This window comes from Streptopelia decaocto (genome assembly GCF_964273445.1).
Source record: "Streptopelia decaocto genome assembly, chromosome: 2".
NCBI lineage: Eukaryota > Metazoa > Chordata > Aves > Columbiformes > Columbidae > Streptopelia > Streptopelia decaocto.
The window spans coordinates 144,083,832-144,105,439 of NC_138655.1; the positions used below are offsets into that span (position 1 = coordinate 144,083,832).

Below are 21,608 nucleotides of genomic sequence, written 5' to 3' on the forward strand. Positions count from 1 at the left end.
TCCTGTATCTAAATTCAGTATTGATTACAATTAATACTGTAAGAATATGATTAACTCTACACCAAAATTATACAAAAAACAGTTGTGAAAGTAAGCAATGTGTGGAAGAGGGGATTCCCACCTCAGTGACAGCATCAGGCCTGTGCACACAGCACATTTATAATCCTATTGGAAACTGATCAAATACTATTTGGAATAAAGATTCAGTCCTGGTATGCAGGAACTGTATCGTGTCTAACAGATGAGGCAGGGGTTCAGCTGCAATGAGGATGGATTCACTAATGTCACAATGCAGGGAAATCTAGATATTTTTTTTTCCCCGTCTGTACAGGCTTCCAGAGAAGAATTGCAGAGGCTACACTGTCATGTGTTGCTTTGACTCTACCTTTGTGAAATTGATAGGAAACAGTCCTAAGCCCAACAAGAATTTTGTTGGTGATTTATAATTCAAATGGTGCAGTCTGTTAGAGCAGGGTTATGTGCCCTTCAAAAGCCTGAATGCAGAAAAAGAACTTGCGGGGGGGGGGAGTGGGGGTGTGTGTGGTGGTTTTATGTATTTGTCTCCTTCCCCCCTCCCTTTTTTTTTTAAGTGCATTATTTGTGTGGATTGTGGTACATCTGTTCAGAATGCTTCTGCATAAACCTTCCTTCTTATCACTTCAGCACATGGTGTAAACAGCTAGTTTTAAGGCTGTTTTGGCAATGCCTGTGCTGAACTGTTAAATGCTGTTGAGTTGTCATCTCTCGTCAAAAAACACTACCTTGGTTACCCATTCATCAGTGATTTTTGTTTTAACAAGTGTTTTTATTCTTTCATCCTGTATGGAAAAGACAAATTATTTATAAATACTTACAGAGCTCTTAAGTCACCTACTTAAAAACTTTTCTCATAAAAATCGCTTTGCTTGGGTGCCTACAAAATGCTTGACAGTCATTAGGTAGCTCATGTGCTGTGACCACTGCTTTTTATGCTAATCATAATTAACACACTGATTTCCTGAGCCCTACATGTTGTCCTGTGCTGGAACTATGGTGCTCTTTTTAGTAAGTTTGCACTACGTGTAGAACAGTACAGCCGTGATCCTGTGATGGCACCAATAGTTATTACTTCCAGTAACAGCTAACCTATAAGAATCTGAATCTGCAGTTGATTAAAAAACAAACAAACCCCAAAAAACTAATCCTTCAAAACCAAAACAAACTCCCCACAAAAATCCCCCAAACCAAACCACAAACAAAAAATCACTCACCAGCCAGCTTGTAGTGAGAGTTGGTGTTGGTCCTAAATGAGGAATGGGACCATACATCTGTGAGGCCAGAGTCAGAAATAGGTTGAGCATCTGGTTTTGCTTGCAGGTTACATTTTAGCCATCCAGTGCAAAACAAGCGTACTCACAGGACCTGAGGGGTTACCCAGCTTTCTTAGTGGCTCTGTGTTGAATATTTAATTTTCTCCTGAATGAGAAAAGGCATGTGGCAAAGGGATTATTCTGTGAACTATGTGTGCTCATGAGTGAAAAAGGAAGTGTGCACAGGACAAGCAGAGGATAATTTTAACTTTAATTGCGTCCCTCATGAAATAATATTTTCACATAGTCCCTCAAAAATCTGGTTTTACATGATTCTTTTTAGAACAGGTTAGGCAGTGGAATTATGTATGTGTGGCCTTTCTGTGTGGAAGTACCATTGCTGTGCTGACTTTATTACATTGTTTTTGTTTTCCCAGTTTCCTTTGGGAAAGTTGTGAAGATTTTTATTTTTTTTTTTTTAAGATAGGTGCCCTATGTATCCATATACAATAGTTTCCTGCTGTAGAAGTATGTGTTGTATCATTGAATACAATGCTGTTTGTCAGTTAGCTATTAAGTTAGCCTGTACGCAAGAAGAGGTTATGTGTTTTCTCAGTATAAATTCTCATGCTGTGAAATATTACGTCTTTCTTTTATTCAAGTGTTGGCAGTGAGCATCAGGAGTTCTTAATGATTTTAATGAATTAACTTAGTCCTGGAAGTATAAGATACGTAGGTTCTAAGAGCTGATATGAGGTCAGCAAACTTCGACAGCCTTTTACTAATGCATTGCCTTCCATCCTTTTCTTTAAACAACAAATTGCAATATTTTTAACAGATCCCCTGTAAGCAGCTTGCAGATTCGCTATGATCAATCAGGGAACAGTTGTGGGGAAAATTTGCCGCCAGTAGCAGCCAGCATCGAACAGCTTCTGGAGAGGCAGTGGAGTGAAGGACAGCAGTTTTTGTTAGAGCAAGGCACCCCTAGTGACAGTAAGTACTCACGTTCTGTTTATTGCTGCGTTTGTTGACGGTGTCGTTCAGAACTGCTATTCAGTGCTTGTCCAAGAATTTTTAAAGAACTTATTTTCTGCTGTGAATAGAAATACAACTGTAGTGCATAATTGTATCATATAGTTCTTAATGCAGCACATGACTTCACCAGATTACAAAAGAATTCTCTATAATTATCTACATTTTTATGGATGGGGAAATTGTGTCATGCAAGAGGAAGTGAGTTGCAGATCCAGCTGCTCGGTTGCAGGGTTTGGAAATGAATTTTAGACTCTTAGATCCGCTACTGCAAATAGTATATAGCACAGTTCCCCAGTTTGCTTTATATTGTGTGACATAAATTGGCATAATAATTTTTTATTGTTACATTTGTCATTTTTTAAATTCTAAACTGTCTACTTCCTTTGCTGCTTTTAAAAAAAAAATACTTAGAAATGTTAGGCAGCTGTCCTGCTGGGCTTTCATATCTTTATGATGTTGTGCATTTCTCATTAAATTCTCTAAGCAAGCAAATAATTATTTTCTCAAGTTATGTTTAAGAGAGTGGAATAATACAAGAATGATGAGTAGATCACTTGGATCTCCGTATTCAACAATGTATCAGTATCAAAGACAATGATTGAACACATTATAATTATTATTTTTTTAAACCAGGTTGGGGTTTGTGTTATATTTTATTGAACATATTATTCTTCTTACTGGTAGTGTAAAATGGTATCTAGTTGGTATTTTTATGAATGGTATCCTGACAAAAATGCTAATTGTGAGGAAATTCATGCAGGGATAATCCTTTAAACATGATAGCTGGAGGACAGGTTTAGCTAAGTCTTATTGCATCTCATTTGGGCTCACTGAGGGTTCCTTTGTATGTTCTTGAAGAGGAGGGATAAAAGCTAAATCCTTGGGAAATGACCAGATGTGCCTGCACCAGCAGACTTATGTCTGTAGTAGGCCCAGAGGTCATGTTAAACAAATACAATTTAGAATTTAAAAAAATGGCTATCCCTGTGGCTTTACAGTCACACTGTGGTACTAGTTGGGAAATCCAAGTTCTGCAACCAAACCGGAGTTGGAGGGAACGGAGCTCGGTAGAGACGAGGGCAGCCCCGGCCCTGGCGGGTGTTGGGCGGCGGGAGCGGCGCTCACACAGTGCGCCCTGCTGGGGGACCCGCACATCGCCGGGGTGCGATTGGCAGCGTCATTACAGCAGGAAACCTCCCTTCTTGCAAACTTGCTTGTTTTTTCACAAATGCTGTTGGTTTGCTCTCTTGTTAGTTGAATGCATATTTGTCAAACTTTGTCTGTTTTGATAATGTTTAAGATTCCTAGTACTGCAGCTGATATTTCCCAACTATGCAATTAACTCATGCTACTAAAATAATACTGTTTTTATATTCTGGTTTGGGGATAAATTATCATGTACTGCTGTTTGCTTAAAATGAATGTCAGCCCTAATGATGCGACTTTATCTGTAGTTAAGCCAGGGGTAGATATATTGCAAAACTGCTATCTCATGCTATGTACTTTTTTTCTGCACATCAAATTACACAAAATTAGTCCTAAATCTTTCCCCTTAAAGTCAAGTTTCTGTAATGTATCTTTAAGTAATCATTTTATTTATATTTATATATAATTTTATTTATTATTTATTATTTATTATATATATACAATTTTATTTATATTTTCACATATGACTTAATGCTAGTCTTAAATTATAATACAGAAATTAAAAAAAAAAAAGTTATTTTTTTCTTTGAATGTAGCCGTGAAAGATAACATATGCATTTTTACCTTAGTTTTAGGAATGCTTAAATCATTACACCAACTTCAGGTTGAAAATAGGCGGTTAGAAGAACAGATAAAGAATCTGACTGCCAAAAAGGAGCGTCTTCAGCTACTCAACGCACAGCTTTCGGTGCCCTTTCCAACGATAACTTCAAATCCCAGCCCTTCCCATCAAGTACACACCTTTCCAGTACAAGCAGGTAAGCAGAGGAGAGTTTTAAAGTGTCAAAATAATTAGAACATGTGTTTATATGAAATGTCGGTTTCATCCTTGTGTGCCATTGGTGGGAGATACATATACCTGTAGGATGAATACAGACTAAGTATTTGTGTGTTTAAATGTTTAAAAGTCAATTGGAAGATTTATATGAACTGCTACTACTTGTTTCAGTGTAGTTCCTTTTTTACTTCAGTCTGGAGCACATCTGTTTGAATCTATTGATTCGCCAATTATTTAATTAATATTTTACTATTCAGCAATGATTTTAAGGTTGACTTTACATTTTAGGTGTTTTCCTTTGACATTGTTTTCAAATGATTATTCTAAGTCTTTTTACATGTTACAGAAATTTAACCACTCTATGTTTTTTGAAATAATTACTTTAGCACCTAGCACTGATTCCTTGAACAGCAGTAAAAGCCCTCATCTGGGAAACAGTTTTTTACCGGACAATTCGCTTCCTGTATTAAATCAGGTAATTTTAATTTGTTTCTTCTAAACTTAAACTTGTTACAAGTTAACTCATCATAGTCCTTGCATTGTGCTGTTACATGAAACTTTATGCAGCTGAGGGGGTTTTGTTGTTTGTTTTTACACCAGGAGATAACCTCCAGCGGACAAAGCACCAGCAGTTCATCAGCTCTTTCCACTCCACCACCTGCTGGGCAGAGTCCAGCTCAGCAAGGCTCGGGAGTCACGGGAGTTCAACAGGTCAATGGTGTGACAGTGGGGGCACTCGCTAGTGGTATGCAGACTGTAACCTCCACCATTCCTGCAGTGCCTGGTGTGGGTGGAATAATTGGAGCGCTGCCAGCCAGCCAGCTGGCAATCAATGGGATTGTAGGGGCTTTAAATGGGGTAATTCAGACCCCAGCAACAATATCACAGAACCCTTCTCCTCTCACTCATGCAACCGTGCCACCCAATGCAACGCATCCTCTGCCAACCACCTTAAATAACAGGTAGGAATTCGCTGGTTTTATGTTTTCCTTGGTAGTGCCTGCTGTTCTTCAGTTTAGCTGTATTTTTAACTGTTGTCTTCAAAAGGTACTGTTTCTTCTGTAGCCTGTAATTGTCAAACTAGGTTCTGCTTCCAGCCTGACAATGAAAGTAAGAAGGCATTTAATGGAAGCACGAATAGTCAAGTTAAAGAAAATATGTTTTCTGTTTAGCTTTTGGGAATCCTAGTGTCCATTTTCTCCTGGTTTTTAATCAAGTCACATTCCCAAATGAATGTAATTACGTAAATGTGCTTCAGCTCTTTTTTTAAGTTCAGAAAACAATATTCTTTGTCCTGCCAATTGTTCTTCCAGGATTAAAGTAGCACCGGAAAAGCTACCATTTGTTGCAGTAAGAAGGGGGAGGGAGGGGGAGAAGGAGAACAGTATACGGTTGTGTAATTAAAGATGTAATAGGCATAACTAACCAGAGTAGTAATACATTTGCATAGAGTTTTCAGTTCTCTGTGTCTGACTCCAAAGACAACAAAATTAGTTTCTCAAGTGGTGTGCCTGTTGATTTTTAAATGCATAAAAAGATCCATGCTTGAACATTCATAACAGCCCTTCCCCAAAACCTGGTATCCTCAGCAGCCTAAACTGCTGCTGCTTTTGCTGCCAGGCAAATGGGTAAGGATGGGAGACAGCGGCTTTCTGGGAAGGGGAATGGACTGCTCTGTCTGGAAGGGTTTTGGAGTAGAGCAGAGCCTGGGCTTACTCCTTCTGCCCGCTCCCCTTCCCCCCACCCCTTGTAGTGTCCTTCTCTTAGGAAGGAGAACTACGGTTCTATGTGGAAAGAAATGCCTGCAAATAGGGAGTGGATTACTTGTCTTTAAGTGGAGTTTATTTTTGGAGATTATGGTGGATTACCCACCAAAAAAGGCATATGTGGTTGGAATGGTGCAAGGGATCCCTAGTTTTGTAGCTTCTTTTTCCATATTTTTTTTCCTCACTGTTGGTTTGGCAGCTCCTGAATATTCATGTACTGTATTATTGTGTGGGATTGCTTCAATAGGCTCATGAAACCTGATAACTTCCAAGGGTATCCTCTTGTTTTGATGTACTATTATATTTTTACTGAGAAGGTTATATTTTTCATAGTTTATATAATATCCAAACATAACATTTCAGCATTTAAACAAAAGACATTTTGTTAATGAAAAGTTCTCTTCTTTCCTGAGTATCAAAGGTGTGCAGAAAACGCTCTCCCCAAAAGCGTGAGGATGAGTGAGAAATACTGGACAAAATCAATAACATTAACCAGTTGTATAATGCTTTCCACTTCCACATAATACCAAAATATACTGGTCATGTTGCTGCTTTCTCATGTTTTTGTTAATTCACAGATTCTTTCTTTCTGACTCTTTATATTGCAGAAGTTATTTTGTCTCTTTTTTTAATATCCATCTTAAGTACTGTAACTGTTGAGTGTGTAGCCTAGTAGTAGACAACTCCAGTTCATGTAGAATATTGCAATTAGTGTCCTGTTCATTAGCTCTCATTCTAACTTTTAGCATAGTCTGGAATACTCCAGTGATTCCCTATTTTCTGCTACAACACTCTTAGGATGTGCAACTCTGCAAGCATTTCCATTTCTCTATTCCTGCATGATCCCTTTCTGCACTGCTCCCTCAATAATACTAATTTAAAAGTAATGTTTATATTAAATTTAAAAGTGCGCTTTTCACACAATTCTCTGCTCTGTTGAGCTCATCCAGATGATTTGGTGGGTCCCCTTCCTTTTGAAGTATTTCAGAATTGCCCCCATTTTCTCCCGAGTTTTCGGTTCTTCTGGTTGCATATTTAGAGGAAAAAAATTCAGGCTGAGCAAGCAGTAATGCTAATTAGCGCTGACATGATTTTGGTAGTGACGTGTGCATTCTTCATTCCTGTTTCTTCCATTACAAACGCCTCTCTGAAAAATATGAAAACGTATTTCTGCTACCGAAAGTAAGTTGTGAAGAGGCTCTGGAATGACTTTGAAGGAAAAAGAAAAGAAAAAATACAAAGCAAAACCATGAAAGTATTTTCCACTGGTTGAGCTTTTTGGTTCTGAAACCGAGACACCGTTTGTTCCTGCCGCTCTTGAATTCAGCGCTGTTTCGGTGGCAACTAGTTGACTATGTCTTTAATGTTAAATTCCTCTCGGTATCACCGCTCTTTGAACTGCGTCAGGGGAGGGTTAAGCGGTAACAAGCGCGGGCAGGCGTGCAGGTTTGTCGCTGCGCTGCTGCGAGCGCTGCGGGCCCGGCTGGGTCGCACAGCGGTGATCGAACTGGGAGGTGGCTTAAATCAGTATTCGCGGGATGATGGAAAGCCACATGAGAACTCAGCCCGGTTTCTAACTGCGGTGTATTGTTCTGTAATTAAAAGACTTCTCAGATGTCCCTGTAAGTTGCTGCTTACAGTAACTTCCCAAGCTTCAGAATCTGTTCAGAGAGCTTCATGTGTAAAATAGCGAGATTATTCACCGACACATGAAGACTTCTTCATGCATATTGTCCTTATTCACAGGAACTCTTTTAACTGTGGAACATAAAGAGGTGAGAAAACAATGATTTGCACACCGCTGTTTGAGAGTTTCAGATTGTAGGTAAAAGAGGCTACATTCATTCGGCAGAGAAAAATACTCAATCCTTTTCTGGGAAAAAGATGGCTTAATACAGATGGCTAGCAACTAGGAGATGAAGTGATTTGAGGAAAAAGATAGGATTGTTTCTCTACATTCTCGCAACCAGAGAAGACTGTGGGATGGAGAGTTTCAGGCTGATCATATACCTTTTAATGAGAAGCTAAAAAGGATTAAATTCACATTCCAAGCTGATCTGGTTTGGAGAAAGCTCCGTGGTGAAATCCAGTGAACTGCCTCTTCTGGGAAGCTTGGGAGCTGCAGCGTTTTGTCTTCTGCAGTTGGGTTTTGTTTCTAGACACTTAGATCTCAGCTGCAGGCTGAGGGTATTTTCTTTCGAGAGCCAATGCAGAGCAACAGAGGAAGGCAGAGCAGATAAAGGGGGAACAGCAGCAGAAAAACGAAATGCAAAGGTAAAACATGATATAGGGAAAAAGAATGGGATAAAAGAATGAAAAAGAAAAAAAAAGCAAACAGTGGAAAAGATTCATTCCAGTATAGAAGAATATAGAAAAAGTGAGATAAAAAGAGAAGAAGGAAATAATGGTAATATTAGTCACACTGAAGGTACTTGTTTTCTGCAGTTGTTACAAATACTTTTGATACAATTGAATTTAAAGATGTTTGAAGGAATTACAATTAACTGATGAGTGTCATAGTTCAAAAGTCTAATACATGAACAGTTCTAGCTTATATTAGGCCTCAGTTTTGCTCTTGCAGCTCAGGAGGAAAAGATAGGAGTTTCCCTGGATGGTGAAGTGTCATCTCTGCTTTCATCAACAATCAAATGACCATTGCTAGCAGTTTTTGGGGAACAAATAGAATGGTGTCACCCATTTTGTGTTCTGTCACGTTAAATCCCTGGCATGTGTGCACCTGTAATATGATGTGCAGTTCTGATTACGTAGTTTCAGAAAAGGTTATAATACAAGGGAAAAAACAGTACAGCAAGAATAATTAGAGGCAAAATGGCTTGCAGAGGACAAGGTCAGTAGAATCGACTTCCAGGCTAGGGAAAAAGACCATTGGCAAGAGGTTTGACAACCAGGAGAGTGGTGGAAGTGATAGTAATGAATGCTGTGAAGTAGATGATGGGAAATCATAGAATCATTTAGGTTGGGAAAGACCTTTAAGGTCATCAAGTTCAACCTTAAACCTAACACTACCATGTCCTTAAGTGCCACATCTACATGTCTTTTAAACACCTCTAGGGATGGTGAATCAACCACTTCCCTGGGCAGGCAGTTCCAATGCCTGACAACCCTTTCAGACAAGAAGTTTTTCCTAATGTCCAATCTAAACCTCCCCTGGTGCAACTTGAAGCCATTTCCTCTCATCTTGTCACTCACTACTTGGGAAAAGAGACCAGCACCCTCCATGCTACAACCTCCTTTCAGGCAGCTGTAGACAGTGATAAGGTCTCGCCTCAGCCTCCTTTTCTCCAGGATAAACAGCCCCAGTTCCCTCAGCCGCTCCTCATCAGACTTGGCTCTGGGCCTCTCATCAGCTTCATTACCCTGCTCTGAGCTCTCTCCAGCGCCTCAATGTCTTTCTCATGATGAGGAGGCCAAAACTGAACACAGGATTCAAGGTGCGGCCTCACCAGTGCCAAGTACAGTGGCACAATCACTTCCCTAGTCCTGCTGGCCACACTGTCTCTGATACAAGCCAGGATGCTGTTGGCCTTTTTGGCCACCTGGGCACACTGCTGACTCACGTTTAGCTGGCTATTGACCAATACCCCTAGGTCCTTTTCCTCCAGGCATCTTTCCAGCCACTCTTCCCTGAGCCTGTAGTGCTGCCTGGGGTTGTTGTGACCCAAGTACAGGACCTGGCACTTGGCCTTGTTAAACCTCAGACAAATGGCCTCAGCCCAATGATCCTGCTGGCCCAGATCCCTCTGTAGAGCCTTCCTACCCCCCAGCAGATCAAAACTCCTGCCCAGCTTGGGGTCATCTGCAAACTTACAGAGGGTGCACTCGATCCCCTCATCCAGATGATCGATAAAAAGATTAAACAGGACTGGGCTCAGTACTGAGCCCTGGAGAACACAACTCGTGACTGGCCACCAACTGGATTTAGCTCTGTTCACCACAACTCTTTGGGCCCAGCCCCCCAGCCAGTTCTTCATCCATGGCAGAGTACGCTCATCCAGGCCATGAGCTGCCGCTACTCCAGGAGAATGCTGTGGGAAAGGGTGTCAAAGGCTTTTCTGAAGTCCAGGTACACAACATTCACAGCCTTCCCCTCATCCACTAAGCAGGTCACCTTGTTGTAGACGATCAGGTTAGTCAAGCAGGACCTGCCTTTCATAAGCCCATGCTGACTGGGCCTGATCAGTTGGTTGTCCTTTATGTGCCGCATGATGACACTCAAGATGCTCTGCTCCATGACCTTTCCTGGCACCGAGGTCAGACTGACAGCCCTGTAGTTCCCCAGATCCTCCTTCTGGCCCTTCTTGCAGATAGGCATCACATTTGCTAACCTCCAGTCACCTGGGTCCTCCCTGGTTAGCCAGGACTGCTGATAGACAATGGAATGTGCCTTGGCAAGCACCTCTGCCAGCTCCCTCAGAACCCTTGGGTGGATCCCGTCTGTCCCCATAAACTTCCCAGAGACATAAATTTCCCATTCCCCATAGGAAGTAGTATGTACAGCCCATCATGTGTTTCCTATAGGATGGAGCCCATCCAATGAAATAGGAAACAAAGTGTTTGCATTGCTTATTCTGTCCCAGCAGCAGAGAATGGTGATGCTGTGATTATTTTCATACTTCCTGGTTAAAACCAAGTAAGTGTCAAAGTGATCGCAGAGCTGGGTTACAGTATGCCAGCTGCTGTAGGGAGGCAGGATAAATATTATGTCCTGAAGAGCTGCAGTGATTGCAGCCTAACTGTGGATTGGTGGCTGATTTAAGCTAGTTTAATTCCTTACTATCAATGGCAACTAGCAGTCTGGTCATCCTATGCACACCTTAGTGTTGGCACTAGCGGTTGTGCATTCACACAATAACCTCATCTACATCCATAGATAATCTTTCGGTGTGCTTTTTGTTGGCTTAGGTTTCAGCTCCATTCCTACAAGATGCAGCTCATTGTGTGTGAGCTAGTGTGAGGGGAGGAGACAGGAATGTGCCGCTGAAAGGGGAATACTTCACCTTTCAGTAGCAGGGTAAACCTATCGTGTAACTACACCTCAATAATTCAGTGGGCATTTTAAACTAGGAAAAGCTAACATCAGTACCAAAAGAGTAAATCCAGCTGTCTTCCTGGTGTCCTCTTGCAAACCCACCCTTGCTCATGCTGTTGGTCTTGCAGTGAACTGGCGTAACTGAAGAAATCCTTTATTTCCAGACCAGTTGTCAGCTGGATCAGTTCCCTGACCCATTTCCTAAATAGCTGCAGAAATTTGTATGTGGGCATGGGAAGAGGGACTGGGAGCTCAGCAGTGGGCAGGGTCAGTGGCGGGCGGGCTGGTTCCCTGGCAGTGCCAGCTGCCCCCGCGGGGCTGCAGGGGTGCGCTGGAGGACAGGCGGGCAAGAGGGAGATCTGCATGTAGCAAAAGGTGAGAATTAGAAGGAAACCAAGGCAAAGTAAATGCTAGTTAACTAAGAGTTAAAGGTTGGCAAGAGCTGTCTTATAAAATCCTGCTTTTCTGTATAAAGTGTTTGAAAAAATGTAGAAATGCTAATTATTGTCTGAGTTTAAAGTAATATGCACATAGTAGACTTATGTTACTTAATGTTGCAGGCAAGATGTTGCTGTTGCTCAGCATAAATGAGACTGGGGGGGGTGGTGGTAACATCCAGGTATGTATCAAACAGTGCAACTGGACAGACAGACTTTAATATTTGACAATATGCAATCATGGTTTAATGGTGGACTCTGCGTTGTTAGCTTAGTGGTTGGACTCAATCTTAAAAGTCTTCTCCAACCTAAATGCTTCTATGATTCTGTGATTAAATGCTAAATAGGAATTGCCTATTTCTATACGTCTTTTCTTTGTTTCAATGGAAAGCTGAAGTAAAAAGTTCTCATACTTTCATATAAACTACAGTATTACCCTGTCAAACCCCACAGTGCCTCGGGACTAGGATTACTTCCTGACCAACAGAGACAACTTCTGCTCCATCAACAGCACCAGCAATTTCAGCAATTACTAAGTACCCAGCAACTCACATCAGTAAGTTTTCCAGTTAATTATGATTTATTCCTCGATTGTATCTTAAGGCAGGGATAAACTTGTCAGCCTAATATAAATATTAGAACTGTGTTTAACTTGATATTACAGGTTTTGATAATCTTGGAGTTTTTCAGTTTCTTCACAGTTTTTGGATGATAGTCGTGCTATGTTACAGGATATTATCAGGCTGTATATATTGCTGGAAAAAATTGTTCCTTAGTGTCTTCAGTCCCATTTTGTCCTGTGTGGACATGGTGGCTTATCTCAGCATCAGCTGTGGGCAGCAGAGTTTGGGACCACATACGGATTCTGACAATGTCCTAAGTGGTTCCCAGCTTCCACTAGGACCCTAGCAAAAGAATTTTGGGTATCATCTCATGAGGTGTCTTTGCTCTGCCTTGCACTATTCCTATAGGCCATTAGGTAACTGCTTTAACTATTTGTATTGCTAGTTGTGTAGTTTTGGTACTTCAACAAACATCATTTGATATTCTTCTCAGGTATGTTTCTTTGATAGAAGCCTGATGAAGCCAGCAGGCTTAGCTGAACTTCTGCTGAGCTGCTGATTGCAGGAAGTTTTTTAAGCACTTTCTTCCCTTTCCCACAACCTTGTGGAACTTCATTAGTGCGACCTAAATCAACTGGGATGGGGTTAAGTTTTGCACTGCCTGAAGATTTGGAAAAGCAAGAACCCAGGGACGAACTGTTGTTCAGTAACTAATTCTTGATTTTTTTTTTTTTCCCTCCTTGCTCTCATATTACTGAAGGAACAACATCAGGCCCTTTTGTATCAATTAGTACAGCAACAGCATCACCACCATCAACACCATCAGTCTGAAGTACAGCAGCTGCAGATCACTGGAGGAGCACAGATACCCATCAACAACTTACTGTCAGGCACGCAGGCCTCACCACTTAATCCAGCTGCTACCAACCCATTCCTTACAATTCATGGAGATAACGCAGCTCAGAAGGTGACAGTAAGTATATTTCTCACCTCGTTTTCAATGTAGTACTTCCATGAGGTAACTAGAATATAAGCAGCAAGTTATGTCGCTCTATTCACAACTCAAGGGTGGTGGATTTTTTCTTTGTTTTCTTTCTTTAATTTTTCTTCAGCCTTGGGCTGTACTTAATGAGGTTTAGAACTCTGAATTTGTCCCTCAGACCTCACCTGTTGGCTGCAGAATTCTGCTTTCCTGGATCAGAGGCCCTTGTTGTCTTCTTGTTGTTACAACTGCAGCCCTGGTCCTCCTCACCCCACCCTCTTCCCCAGCTTTCCGTCCCCTGTTTTGTAGATCATTCCTTTTGTCACCTTACTTGAAGAGTTTGTCCTGGCCAGGCCCCAGGCACTGTGGAGCTGCAGAGATTAGTTGGTGACCTGAGAGCTGAGGAGCCCGTTGCTGGGAAGGTGAAACAGTATCAGGGGAATGAGCTGCCTGTGTCTTGGTTCTGGTGTGGGACGATGAGGCCATACAGGGGGAGGCTGAGCTCGATAGTGCAATAAAACCTTGCCTAGAGACATAAGGGAACAAGACACATTTTTCTGGCAAAGATGTTCCATTGTCTTCAGCGTTTGCCCGTAACCGCCATCTCCAAGACAGGAATTCTTTCTTCAAGGAGTCAGAGAATAGACTTCATTCTCTAAGTGCCATACCAGTAAGAGAAGAGAGGATGAAGGGAAGGAGCATGTGGAACTTGTAAAAACAAAGGGTGATTAGAGCAAGAAGTCAGAGAAGACAGAGTGGCAGTGGTAGTGAAAAACGGGAAGCCTTGTCTGCAACAGCAGGCGGGAAGAGTTTGGGGCTGGATATTGGTTCCCTCAGTTCCACAGCCCCAAGGCCTCCAGCTGCTTTAGGGGCACAGTGGTGGAGGAGGACTCGGGCAGCTGGGCTGTTGTGGTACTTCCCAAACATCAAGCGAGACACAAAATATAAATGATGAATTTTCAAGACAGTTTTCCTGGAAACAGCTCCCTTCCATTCAAAAAGATGGGCATTTACTTTTATTGAGCTTTGCACATGGTTGCTGCCACTTTCCAGTTCAGGCTGTTGCTGTGATGTGACCGCACTGCGCACAGCAGGACTCTGGTGCGGTCACGGTCCCTCCCTGTCAGCGCTCAGAGCAGAAGCGCTCGGGCACAGGGTTTGCTCAGTGCTTCCCCTGCATTCAGAAATGGTCACAATTTGTTCTAGTGTGTTTAAAATCTATTGCACCTCATTTTCTAAAAATGGGTCGTGAATGGCATTGAGAGCCGTTATTTAGTTTGCATCAGAACAAACTATTATATATGTGACCTTATTTTGAATTTTTTGAATGGCTATTACTAGGTTTGGACAGCATGACCAGGCAGAACTAGGGTAATTTACAAACATGTTGTTAGAATTTTTGTCTTTGTTCTTTAACATTAGCTGGAAACCATTCCAGGAAATCTCAGAACATCTTCTGAACAACCCCCTTAGAAATAAATTTCTTTTGAAATTGTTTTTATTTTCTTTAAAAAAGGTTACAGTTGAGACAGATTGCACTAGATTGTTGAACTATTTTAATTCAAAAAAGAATTTTTAACAAATTCTCTATTAGCCAAAAGTTTGAACGTTTTAATCTCATTTCCAGTTGGAACATGTTTTCAAGCATTGCTGAATGAAGCAAATCAAGTGAGGTTTTTGCTCAGTCTTGTTCAACATTTGCAGGAAATCACTTTGTAGCAATTCATGAAAGAAGGAGAACTGTGATGGGGGCAGAATGGAAACGCTGTTTCTATCCTGGTGGAGAAGGGCAGGTTTTGCCTCTCTCCAGCGAGTAAAATGTAGCGGAGTCGCCTGGGATTGGTCTTGACCATCCTGCAGTTCTAAGGAGACACTGACAGCAGAACAGCGAGTTGGGTTTGAACGGGAGTAGAGGCAAAGTTGTTCTGTTAGGGGAGCCGTGCTGCCTGTAGTGGGAGTTGCTTCAGTGTGGGACTGCTCCTGTGATTATTCCTTCCTTTCTCACTTCTTATTCTCTAATACACGATTATTCTTTACAAGGCAAAAGTTACTATTTAGATAGCTCTAGTAAATGTACCTCATTTACTTTGCATTTCTATGAATTTAATTTTACTTAACTCTGTATTTTATAATCTGATTTTTAGAAGTATTTTCTCTTACACAGAGGCTCAATGATAAAACTGGACCAGTTGCGTCAGAGAAGAGTTGACATTTGAATGATACTTGAGAACTGCATGTCCTGCTGTTATAGCACTTCCTCTGGCTGCAAACTGCAGTTTGCTTTCTGCGGATTGAAGAAATGCAACAAGGAACACTTACTGCACAGCAAAAGGGTGATGATTTTAATAAGGATATTTTTGGTAGGCTTTCCTTTGCTTTCTTGTTGCACTAAAATGGATGTACTTTTTAATGTTTCAGACTGTGAAGTAGATAAAACTCTGCAAACCATAATGATGTCAATATGATGGTACTAAGTACAAATTCAACCATAGAAAAACATACAATTGACTCTTCAGTCCTGATCTTATAAATGCAAAGGTTAGAGAAGTGTCTGCAGTCCTGCAGAACGCTGGTTTCAGAGCAGTAGTTTCACAGCCCAACCCAAGCCAGTCTGATCTGCTGCTGCAGTTGCAATGTATCTGTTTAGACTCAGCTTGTCATGGCAGCCTGGACTTGCTTCGTGTCGTTTCGTTTTACACACCTCTTTTGAAACCTGACTCATAAGGGAATCCACTTCTGGACTTTTTATTCCTTTAAATTCCTGTTGTTATATAGTGGGAGCTTTTACTGAGTAAGAATTACAGTATGGAATCCAAAGTTTATTAATTTTGGTGTAGGTTTTAGAGTTCTGAGGTTTTTAAAGGAACCGGTTTGGTTCCAGTGACAGAGTTTTCTTACCAGATGAGGCCACACTGGAAGAAGTACGTGTAGTGTTTGGCCGAAACCAAGTGCCTGTTGCTACCTCCACTTTGTTGAAATGGCTGCAAACAGCGGATGATGCACTAGACTGCCCTTGCTAGCAGAGGGAATATTCTGTGTTGCACCAGCAGCCTTGTTCTGCCTTTACTAGAGGTGTTTATACCACTGTAGATAGCTCAGGCAGATTGTTACCTGGGTCACTTTCACTAATAAATTACCAAAAAACTGAGTTAATATTTCCCACTAAAATTTACCAGTGGTTGAAACGGGTGAACTTGTGTTACACCACTTCCAACAGCAGCTGATTTCATGGCGTGAGTCTATGCAGTACGGTAAAGGACAGTTAAATGGGGGCAATGACCACTAATCGATAGTAAGGTGGGAATTATTAGAGGAAGAGACCCAGCTGTAATTAGACCTCCACTGTGTACTTATTTGGAAGAACATGTTATTTCTGCAATATGTTTCTTAGTTAAACATTGCACAGTTCTTACCTCATTTCTGTAAATAAAGTTTTGTGAATCTGTTTTGTATTGTGAAGAATTCACAAGAAAACATTGATATTTTGATTTGTAATATTTCTAATTAGTAGATTTAATTGAAAAAGTAAAAATAATTTATTTTTATATGTCCTGGGGAATTTTTTTAAAATGTCACAAATCACTTTTGTAGATACTTTACAAAAGTAATCCAGTGGTTTATTTTACTTACTCAACCCACTGGTGGATATTCTGTAACAATTTGTACAAAAGGTAAGATGGAAATGTGCTGTTATTTTCACTAGATGTAAAATTCCAAGTGTATGAAAAGATATGTACAAAGCTTTTGTTAATAAACTTTAATAATGTTTATGGTTGCATACTGCTCGTGTGAATGTGAGTCTTGTACAAAAAGTGAATATTTCTACTAACGTGGCATGACAGGCAGGATTTCAATTGCACGTGGCCATTGAAATTTAGTACAACTAATTTTTAAAAATGTTTCTCATGTAGATTTTTTGCTGTCAAGTGACAGCGATGCAGCTGCAATACTGTTCAGGACCTTTTTGCGTACCGCGGGTGCATGTCCCCCTGCAGCCCTGGGCCACAGGCTGACATGGGGGCTTTTTCCTTTCCTCATTCAATGAGAAATCCCCGTGCAGGAGCAGGAGCAGAGCGCTGCTGCTGTGCCTTGTGAGGGCTCTGCAGCGTGGGACGGGTCCTACCTGTGCGCAGAGCCTGTGCTGAGGGGAAGGAGCATCTCTTGAGTCCCACCTGCTGAATGGCTGCTCAGCCATGGGGGCTACAAGATATTCCCCACCTTCCAGGGGTGGCTGCTGACTGGTTTATGAAGTGAGGTGAAGGCTGGGCAGACCAGGCGTTTCCACTGCTTGAACCTGGGCACTAGCACTGGTACTCTGGTGGGCATTGACTATTTGTTAGTGCCAAGGGAGAGCATAGAGCTCATGTACGCTGCGCCACTAAGATGTCACAGAGCTTCACCTGTAGATGAAGAGGAAGAAAAGCCCAGTACACCCCACCAGCATGAGGCCTCCAGGGAATCCTCAATGGCCCTTTACCTGGAGCATTACTGCTGCTTCATCCATGGACATCAGCTGAAGAGAAGAACTTTGCCCGGCAGACAAGAAGCATCAGTAAGCTGTCACACTCCTGCTGGAGCAGTACCACAGAGACCACCACAAGTGGTGTTTGCTTGTGTGTTTCTTTCAGTTGAGAGGGACTGCCTAAACTCTGGTATCCGTCTCTCGGTAAGATGCACGGAAGCATGAAAGGGACAAAGTCGGAAATACTAGTGAAATGGTCAAATTCAGGACATTCATAAAAATCTCAACTTGTTAGAGATTGGTGTCAGAATCCCACTATAGCAATGGATGTTTTATGGTAAGCATAGTCATGAGGGACCAACAATAGCAGGGAAATAATGACAAGGACAGTGCTGACATCCAAAGAAAACTCCAGTTCACCAGCCCTTTAAGGAGAGAGAGAGACCACATCACAGCCAAGTTCACATGAGGGCCAGATGCAGCCAAACCCAGGCTTGTTTCCATGATTTTGCAGCTCCTGACCTGCCATCAAAGCTGATGGGCTGCCCTTCTGTAATGTCTTGCCTATCTCAGCAAGAGCGATATGCAAAGATGCTCTCAGCATACACTCAGACCTGACTCATTTAGGTGCAAGTCACAGGACAGAAGCCACAGCACAGGTCCTCTAAGACCAGAAGCTTTTCATGCACAAAGTTATTGTGTGAAAGGCACTACAGCTCACAACTGCCCAGGAAAGAAAAACATATTTTGCTAGCAGGCAAATACTAGCATTACTTAAAGAAAATCTGTACTCTGTGCTAGAACCAAAGTTAGAAAAAGTTGCTTAAATCCCAAGGCCAAAGTGACCTCAGTTTTCATGGCCAGAAGGTTTTAGAAAAACTAGCTTTGGTGGTGGATACCAGAACCATGAGAAAACAAAGCCTGGCTCTGATTTACCACTTCTCTAGTGAGCACCACGTCTGACCTCCATTATCACAGATGAGAGCCACTGCCAGAAGGGCCAGTTGTCTCGCCATGCAGAGCACACCTTGGACCTGCAGGAGACAACCCTGAGAGGCCCTGAACATCTTGGACTCCACCTATGCCACCTTCCTCCCCCAGCCAAACAAAAGCCAAAGCTTAGGCTGGGCCAACTCCTTTGGCCCTTGAGGAAGCCAACGTGCAGTAAGGTTGGATGGGGCGTGACGAAGCTCTCACTTCAGCACTGCGCGAAGGCTCCCACCTGCGCAGTATCTCTGCAGGTCAGGTCCACCGAGCCTGGACACTGACTCGCGTTCCTCAGCAAGACCTGCACTGCCAGAGCACTCAGTGTGCAACACCCCTCCCGTTCCAAATCACACTCCAGTGTGTTGCAAAGCCTTTCCAGTTCCTGACAATGAGCCAGTTGGTTCCGCCACCGGCTCACAGTGCAGGTCCCCTGCAGAAGAGGCCCGTGTGTTTCTCTGACACTGCCAGCTCGCCTCTGCTTGCAGGCAGCTTGGTTCTTCAGGCAATAAGGACACAATCCATCAATTCACTTCCATCCAGGCATGAGCAGTGCCTGTGATTAGACACTGACATCCATTGCTTCAGGTACCCAACCTGAGCAGTGTGGCACAATGACATGTACCATCTTTGCCCAGCCTGGTCTTCCTTCAGACAAGCTGCATTTGTCAGGAACACTGCTTTAAGTTTCTCAGTGTGAATGTTCTTACAAACACAGAAAAGAGACAACAGTTTCTTAGCGTCAGTGGTGCTTGTCCCTCTCCTTAGAGCTCCAGCGGGAAAGCCTGGGGCAGATGGAATCTGCAGGTGTTGCGTGGGGAGCGGGCAGTTATTGCCACATACACAGGAGGGATGCAGGCGAGTCTCAAGCATTTCCAATGATAAAAGGTGTCAAAGTCCCCCCAAGTCCTTATGACATTTGCCCCTGAACTATTTCTTGCCCCAAACTGAGCCCATTATTATTCCTCATAGCCACATAGCCTATGATCCACATAGAACAGTTCTGTATAAACTGCCTCAGGGAGCCACAGAGATCACGCAAGTGCAAAGTTTTATGGGACGGGGATGAAGTTTTGTGCAATGCTGATGTGTCAGAGGCCACACAACTTGCAAACAGTTACTGGGGGAAAAAGAAAATCAGTGGCGTAAATGGCAGAAAGTTGATGGGAGATTTCAGCCACCAAGCTCCGATTTTGAATTCAGATACATGATCCTCTGATTTTCCATTTTAATTTTGAATTAATGCTCAAAAACTTATTAGAATCCTGGTACTAAATCAGAACAAGTTCTAAATCCTTTAAAAAAACAAGTCCTAAATGTTTCTTGCAAAAGACTACGATCGCTGTTCCAAGTTACAGCCCATTACAGCCCAGCATTTTAAGCTTTGTAAAACTTTTCCAAAATTATGAAAAACAAAGTAGCAAGTAATGAATTAACAACCCTTATTACCTATTCTTCAAAAATAAAATCAAACTATATTGAGTCCCCCCCGCAATAACACCATCTTTTAAGCCCTGTTCTGTACTTAAGAACTGGTCAGGACGCCCTTGCCCGATGGATCTTCATGAGAGGCCTGGAATGTTCTCACCCATTTCAACTTTTCCAAAAACCAGCACTACCAAATATCCCTGTGCATTACTCTGCAGAGCTGGTAAAAAGGGAAGGGTATTGCAGATGCATGTTAATGTAAGCGGAATTTACAGTTAGAAATACTGCTGCTTTCAAAATATTGATGGAAGGAACAGACATTTCACGCAGCAGCAGACACGCTGGTGAGCATATTGTCTTCCATTTATAGCTGCAAGAGAGAAAAAATACCTCGAGTGCAGAGTTCCATGACTCTCGTCCTTGCTTAACAGCTTCAGCTCAATTCTAATTTTCAAAACAAGATTCAAAGTTCTTTATATTGTGTATATTCTGTAGCTGTAAACCTACCAGTTCCAGTACACAGTTATCAGTGGGGCTTCTCCTGAAGGTCCAGTAATTTTTAAGACATTGTTATCACACCTCTGCATAAGCAGCTCTCCAACGCAAACATACACCTTCATTCTTCAACACACAAAGTAGGTAAGATGGTATAAGATTATTTATTAATATTTTCTTTTACTAAGGCACATGACGTATAGAAATAGTGAGGTACAAAAATGCAGTTTCCTGCATGTGAGATGTAAAGCCCCATTTTGACAAAGATGAGCTACATCTCTTCTGCTCAGAGCATTCAGCTTTTAGCCATTTTTTTCTTTTGTACCAGTTCAACAAGCAACTTGTATCTTGCTATACACTCCTCCTAGAAGGAAAAACAGAAGTGTTAATTAAAGTTGGTATTTTGGTATTGCTTTAACTCCATACATGCTGCCTTGTTCTAGAAGAGCCAGCTTCCAGGGGCTGGGGTGGGTGGGGTGGGTGGTGCTTTATTGTTTGTTTAAGTTGTGCACTGAATTTCAGAAGGAGAAACTGCATCAAGTGAAGAGCAGATCAGAAAGATGAACTTGTAATTTACATTTCTTAATGGATACTTTCTCTCTTTAAAGAGCACACAAACCCAACAAAACAGTCGCCTGGTGCTTGTTGACAACGACCGCAAGAGCAGTTACTGAGCACTTGTGTGGCGGTACCTGTGCCAGGGCAGTGAGCGGGTGAGCCGGGTGAGGACGAGCCCCTGCGGTCACTAACCCGGCACCTACTGACACCAGATGCTGCTGAGCAGCTTCTGCGCCACAGAAACGCTCCAGCCCACACCCACGTTTGGCACAAAATGAGGATTTTTCTGAAGCTACAGTGCAAGCAAACTGAGCTATCAATCACAACTACTATGAAATCTAGCACAAACCAACTATATCACAACGAACACTATTTTTAAAAGATTATACTTACAAAAAGAACATTAGACACATTATTGAGCATTTAACACTTGCAGATGGATTACTTAGTTTGTTCATTGAGATGGGCTGAGAAAGGTATTGTAAAAGTGTAAGCAAAGTGGCTCACCAACATTTGGTTACTAACTTTGAATCAAAATTTGTTTTAAAATCTAATTTGTCCTGCAATTGAAGATC

At 42.0% G+C, this 21,608-nt stretch overlaps 2 protein-coding genes across 9 annotated transcripts in view; one reads left to right on the forward strand and one right to left on the reverse strand.

Moving 5' to 3' along the window:
• Positions 1 to 16,886, forward strand: part of MLLT10 (MLLT10 histone lysine methyltransferase DOT1L cofactor) — a 141,874-nt gene extending 124,988 nt beyond the window's left edge. For 7 of the 8 annotated variants that reach the window (XM_082044865.1, XM_082044864.1, XM_082044866.1 and 4 more), the window contains 7 exons: positions 2,128 to 2,282; positions 4,100 to 4,288; positions 4,695 to 4,783; positions 4,909 to 5,270; positions 12,015 to 12,117; positions 12,885 to 13,097; positions 15,254 to 16,886. In XM_082044865.1, the coding sequence (XP_081900991.1) occupies positions 2,128 to 2,282; positions 4,100 to 4,288; positions 4,695 to 4,783; positions 4,909 to 5,270; positions 12,015 to 12,117; positions 12,885 to 13,097; positions 15,254 to 15,322 (1,180 nt within the window). In that variant the 3' untranslated portion in view covers positions 15,323 to 16,886. The remainder of the gene's footprint in view (positions 1 to 2,127; positions 2,283 to 4,099; positions 4,289 to 4,694; positions 4,784 to 4,908; positions 5,271 to 12,014; positions 12,118 to 12,884; positions 13,098 to 15,253) is intronic. The other variant, XM_082044863.1, reaches the window with a different exon arrangement.
• Positions 16,887 to 18,766: 1,880 nt separating this feature from the next.
• DNAJC1 (DnaJ heat shock protein family (Hsp40) member C1) overlaps positions 18,767 to 21,608 on the reverse strand; it is a gene marked incomplete at its 3' end in the record, with an annotated part of 106,358 nt that continues 103,516 nt past the window's right edge. Inside the window, exons 12-13 of the mRNA XM_082044616.1 lie at positions 21,168 to 21,325; positions 18,767 to 19,051 (exon numbers count right to left, since the gene is read on the reverse strand). Coding sequence (XP_081900742.1) covers positions 18,767 to 19,051; positions 21,168 to 21,325 — 443 coding nt within the window. The remainder of the gene's footprint in view (positions 19,052 to 21,167; positions 21,326 to 21,608) is intronic.